The sequence below is a fragment of the Hippocampus comes genome, unplaced genomic scaffold (genome assembly GCF_001891065.2).
Source record: "Hippocampus comes isolate QL1 unplaced genomic scaffold, H_comes_QL1_v1.1 scaffold1485, whole genome shotgun sequence".
NCBI lineage: Eukaryota > Metazoa > Chordata > Actinopteri > Syngnathiformes > Syngnathidae > Hippocampus > Hippocampus comes.
The window spans coordinates 1-5894 of NW_017805657.1; the positions used below are offsets into that span (position 1 = coordinate 1).

The 5894-nt window shown below is 45.1% G+C and overlaps 1 protein-coding gene across 1 annotated transcript; it reads right to left on the reverse strand.

Moving 5' to 3' along the window:
- Positions 1 to 560: 560 nt before the first annotated feature.
- Positions 561 to 4799, reverse strand: LOC109522888 (long-chain-fatty-acid--CoA ligase 1-like). The gene is made up of 11 exons (XM_019881719.1): positions 4345 to 4799; positions 4152 to 4266; positions 3195 to 3259; positions 3050 to 3131; positions 2771 to 2775; positions 2091 to 2220; positions 1794 to 1972; positions 1679 to 1711; positions 1329 to 1380; positions 1125 to 1198; positions 561 to 845 (listed from the first exon to the last, which is right to left on the reverse strand). Exons 1-11 carry the CDS (start codon positions 4585 to 4587, stop codon positions 759 to 761), a joined length of 1065 nt encoding a protein of 354 aa, XP_019737278.1. The 5' UTR covers positions 4588 to 4799; the 3' UTR covers positions 561 to 758.
- Between the last annotated feature and the right edge of the window lie 1095 nt (positions 4800 to 5894).

The following is a 5894-nucleotide window of genomic DNA, read 5'->3' on the forward strand; positions in this document are numbered from 1 at the left end:
TCCGCACTATAAGGTGCTTGGGAGTATAAGGCGCACCTTCAATGAATGGTCCATTTTAAAGCTGTTTTCATATATAAGGTGCACCACATTATTAGGCACATAGAATAGAAGCTACAATAGTGGCTGTGGTTGCATTATGCAGCCACTAGATGGAGCTCTGGTAAAGAGAATACAATACATACAGCTTTATTTATACTGTATAGCGCTTTCACAACTGATGCAGCTGTCACAAAGCGCTTTAAGGAACATTTAAAATACTACGTCCAAGAAGTCAGAATTTTGATCCATACAGAAAGTGCATCAGATTATTAAGGCGCACTGTCAGGTTTTGTGAAAATGGAATGCTTTTAGGTGCACCTCATAGTGCGGAAAATACGGTACATGGAAAGCCGACATAATTCCACACCGTCCCACATTACTTAGCAAAGAGAAACAATCATTAGGTGACCCTACAATACGCAAACAGCTCACCGTTATGTGCGCAAAGTGAGTGCCGCAGATGACAATGCTAGTGGGCTAATGGCGCTAACTGATCTACGACCATACGGGCTATTATAACTGCAGGATACAAGCACATTTCAGGTTCTTATTTTTGTCGTGAATTCATACTCTCATACACTTTGAACGATCTCCCATACGCTCCATCATAGCTCACATGTCTTGCTTCTAACGGCGAATAATGAATAAACAATCAACGCTCTTGCAGCTCAATTGCTACAAGACACCATTAATTAACTTCTCGATGAGTTGTCCTGCGATCAGCCCACCTGGATCATCCTCTCAAACATGTGTGCCAGAGGCAGGTAGGAAATGGAAACGTCTTCTTGTCGGATGACAAAAGAACCCTGGCAGAGGGAAAATAACCAGAGAAATGTTTCAATCCTCCGGGGAGACATGACGCCTCGGAGGCAATCAAACACGTTGCGTGCTTTTCCCCCCCTCCGGCATTTAGAAAGCAGTCTGTCTTTAAAGAGGCAATTAGTTTAAGCAGCTCGCAGCCACAGGGCCAATCAAACACTCAGTTAATCATACCATTACACACAGCGGGGAGGAAATAGAGGGGGGGACAGACACAAAGTAGAGGTGAAGAGATGCTGTGGGAGGAAGCAGGATGGAAGACGGACCTCCAGGATCTTAATGACAGAGGAAGTGTTCGAGGCGATGTTGCCGTGGGTGATCATGGCTCCCTTGGGCTTGCCTGCACATAAACAAACGAAGACATTAGTGGCGCGTCCCGAGCGCTTTGCGAGCTGTACAGCGTGGGTCGTAAAAGACGCCGCCTGTGGGCAACGCTGCCGTGATGTGAGCAGGGGATGATTAGGAGGTACCTGTGGTTCCACTGGTGAAGCAAACCACGGCCAGATCCTGAGGCTGGGGGGGCTGAAGCGTAAGCGAGGAAAAAAATATATATGAATACCGAACACCTCCACTAACTCTTGAAGCATTCAGGGGGAATTTGCACGGCTGATCTTAATGCCCAATTCTGATTTATTTTTTTTTTTTGTGTCACCGAAAAAAACAAATCAACCATCAAATCATTTAATGTGTACACATGTATGTATACACTTTTTTCTGCTTTTAGTGGATTGATGAATATCTCAGCATGGGACTAAAACATGGAAGTGTGTCACTCACATTGTGCAAATCCGTTCATAGGCTGAGAGAACCGAAAACTCACCAAAGGCTCTTTGAGGTTCTGCCTTCCGAGATCCTACAATATGCACAAGGAGGATAAGTGTAAATATGATAATGAGTGAAATAAAAAAACCCTTGAGTGTACACTGTCTGCTCACCATGAGCTGTGTCAGTGTGAGAACCTCCACCTGGCAACCACAGGCCCTCTCGGCGAAAGCCTCGCTGAAGTCGTCGAAGAGAACCAGACAGCAGAGTTTGGGAGTGACGCCCTTCTCCTTATTCTCCAACAGGGAAGCGGCCTTCTCTTCACGGTCGCACCCCACCAGGGAGATCTCCGCTAAAGTCCACCGCCACACAAGCACAACTGTGAGTTCTACCGATCGGCAATAAATATTACAAATATAATTATTATTGGTCCAATATGTGCTTCATATCCCCCAAACAGGACGTCTTACCCAAGTGGAGAATATGGACCATGGCCTCCAGCCCCAGTGTGTCATAAAGAGGAACCAAGGCCATGGAGTAAGTGTAGCAGGCCAGCTCTGTAATGACCCACTGCCGCCAACAGAGGGAGACAAAGCAGCACTTTTACACTCGCGTCCCCCAAACACTTCCTTGCTCGGTCAGTCAGATAACAGCTTTCAAAATGAACTAAAATGTCAGCCAAACGGACAAAGACACTCAGGGAAAAAATATAATTATGGTTTTGGAGCTAATCTCGTTGCTTAAATGGAGCAAATAATAGTTTTTGCCCTTTTTAGTCTGTGAAAATGGTCTTGCCTGTCGGGTGTAATAGAAATGATGATTACAGCAGCTGACTTGAATGAGGAATCGCTGTCTGGAGACACACAGTGCCTGCGGCCTCCACATATCGATTTATAAAAGTAAATACACTTTAAGGACACAAAGAAACTGCAAAAAGGAACTTTAGAGCATCATTCTGGGCTTCCCAGACATGTTTTGCGGTGGACTTTGGTAGAAGTACACTATGCCAATGTTATGAGGTCACAACAAAGGTCAAAAGAAAACTTGGCAGTTCATCATTTTAAATTTGGGCCTTAAAGGGCTATTAAGTTTTGAACAGCAAGGTACTGAGGGGTTTTTGAAATATGACAGCGTAATCCAGAATCTGTACATAAACTAGAATGTGTGAGAGATAGATACTCTATCATGAGCACAATTAGTAAATTTCTTACAGAAATATTCCAAAACAGGAATATAAAACATTCAAATTCAGAAAAAAACACGCAACAATCAAAAACAATAAATATGAAGAGCCGACGTTCATCTGGGAATTATTAATACATGCATGCATCGCTTACACTTCCTCTCCTTATGTGCCGCTGTTTTGGTTAGCAACACAGTTCAATTGAACCAAGCAGCTGCTCCCTTGTTCTCTCGTAATCACACTTACATATACCAACAAATTGCTCCGGGTTGGGCTTGCAGCCTCGAGCCAACAGACCAGAACCCATCATCTGCGCTCGTTCGGCCACCTGAAGGGTCCAAAGACAAATGGTTGAAACGTGAGCTTGAGAATACAAACAAAAATGTCATACCTCAGTGTAGGATATCCACTGGTAGGGTTGGCCTGGCTTCCTGAAGCCAAGACATGGTGCGTTACCTAAAAAGTAACACAAACGTTCATCTACTGTTATTGGTTATTTGAGCCAGTGATCAACCACTTTTTTTTTTCCACCCCGAACAGCAGGGGTTTTTTTTTTTGTTTTGTTTTTTTGTGCATTGACTTGCGCAAGCGAAGGGTGGGTCATGTTTTTACATTGTGCGTTATTTTAAGAGGGATGTGCATTATTTTAACAGGTGTGTGTGTTCAATGTCTATATCGGATGCATCGCAACAGTTTCAGTCGAGTAGTTGTTGATTGATGGGAGTGCCACTGCTGAGAAAATACCGATAATACCGTTGAACATTCCTACCCTGTCCCAAATCATCCCATTGGTTCCTGTCTTTTTTTTTTTCTTCTTCAGCAATTAAACTGAAGAGGCTCTGAAGGTACAGATTGATTGTGGAGAGGTGATCTTATCGTCAATACATCATCCCGAATCTATATTTCTGTACCCCCCAATGTCGCAACGTCCTTTCGTCAGTTTACCCTGATGACCTGCGGGGCCCAATCACCAACTGATTTAATGTTGCAAACAACAGCAAATGTGGCTGCTGATGGGGAGCCATCGGTGCAATGATGCTGCAGGCTCAAAGAGAAGACGGGCTGATTGGTTATTGATTCATCATGCCTTGAAGAAATGGAGACAGAATAGGGTGCCCCCGTTGGCCGCAACTTAGGACTGACTGGAGATGATTGACTCTAAACTCGTTTGCAATCTAGAGACATGAGGTACGGGAAGTGGAGCTACGTCCAAAACATTTTCAACTATGTGTCATTTAGATACTTCTGAGAACCGAACAGAGTCAAGAAGGACATTTATTAAAATTCCCATTCCAGTTTCAAACATGATTGTACAATGATGACTTCATTCTAACATTCCGTGTCCCACCTGCAATCCTCAGGCCTCTCTGGAACATGTCATAAGCCGTCCTGGTGTCATCATGGTAGAACTCCAGGAGCGAGTCATCTTGAAGGAGAGCTGATCGCCTGCAGCTGGGATCCCCCTACGGCAAAACACCGCGACAGTAAGTTCCCCAAAACGACACCGAGCGGAGCCGCGGACGACGCGGCCACTAACGCACATTCACAGCGACAGATTGGGCCTGAAGGTCACAGGGAGGGCGCATGGGCCGCGGACGGGTCACCAGCCAGTATGCGGTGAGCGAGGCAAGGGCTCCGATACCCAGCAGGGACAACGAGGACAGAGAGGACAGCGAGAAAGATGAAGGCAGGGACAGCGGACACCAGTCTCCAGCCCGATCTGATTCGGAAACTTGAAGTCCCATGTTGGATCGAAGTAACTGTAACCACTCCTGGAAATTCATGGCTGAACGACAGACAGAAACGTACAGTTAGTTTGCCAACATCATATTTGAAAAAGAGGCTTCAAACTGTTTTTATTGTCCCTCCCGGTTGAAATCTGCTGCCCAACAGAGAATTACACGTTGTGTATCCGAACAACCACGTACTGTAGCTTTGCTTTGCTATCCGCTCGCTGAATGCTAACACATGATAGGAAACGTTCGAGACGGGCTAACAATTAGCATCAGCGTCGCAGAGTTATAACATTTTAAACAACGGTTATTTCAACACAAAGAGCGCTGCATGTGTTGCTGGACGGAAACAAAATAACAATACTCACATGCATATATTCATGATCCTCTTGCAAAGAACGACTAATATTACTGCAGCTTTTTGAAGCGCTAGAGGGCCTGGACCATGTACTGTACAGCCGTATGCCTGAGTTATACTGCCACCAGGTGGCAAAGGTGCGCACACCAGAAGGAGCAGCACAATGTGCTGGTACATTGAAGTGAAGCCAAAAAAATGGGGCAAAAACCGCCTGGCAGAGTAATTCAAAACAATTTAGTGGCAATTATTAAGGCTACAAGATATTGACGATTCACTTTTGCGGAAGTCATTCCTTTTAATTCCCACCTATAAATAAATCAATTAATTCTCACACTTTGAAGAAGTTTCCAATGTTGGAAAATGAGTGACATTTTGTAACCCTAAAGCAAACGTTTTTTTTTCTGAATATTTTCAAGAGAAGGCATGCTTGAATAATGACTAAATTAATTGCAGATTCAAAATGGATCATTTTTTCCATCTTGACTCCTGAAATGATCCCACGGGGCCGAGAGGGGGGGAAATACACGTTCCACAAAAGTGAGCTGCCTCCAAGCCTCTGTGAGAAACTGGGTGAAAAGAACAACTCATGCTGGGACACACACTTGGCGCTGCGCATCGACTAAAAGACAAACTGGAGCAAGACTCGGAAGTGATCATGATACCAATGGCCCCCAAAGCCCCCCACCTCCCTTTAGCCATGCCGTGCCAATTTTCCAACGTGAGGAAAGCGTCACCCTGCCTACGCTGTTTGGTAGCGAAATAGGGGGAGGGGGGAGGACCGTGTGATGACCCCTCCTCCGCGCCCGCCCCCGTTTCGACATGTCACATCATATTGTTCATATTCCGACGGAATAAAAGAGGACGACCCCAAGGGAGGGGAAAAACATTTTAATTGAGACTATTTACTCCAAAATCTGACCCCTCCCCCCCACCTCAAGTATTTTTTCCTAATAAATGAGCACACACACACACACACACACACACACACACACACACACAC

Bases quoted from the DNA above. Each gene is read 5' to 3' on its own strand.
- LOC109522888 (XM_019881719.1), bottom strand. From the start codon at position 4,587: ATGAATTTCCAGGAGTGGTTACAGTTACTTCGATCCAACATGGGACTT. The intron at 1,712-1,793 runs GTGAGCAGACAG...TGCATATTGTAG, and splicing joins TCACACTGACACAGCTCATG to GATCTCGGAAGGCAGAACCT. The intron at 846-1,124 runs GTCCGTCTTCCA...TCCCTCTGCCAG, and splicing joins CTGTCATTAAGATCCTGGAG to GGTTCTTTTGTCATCCGACA.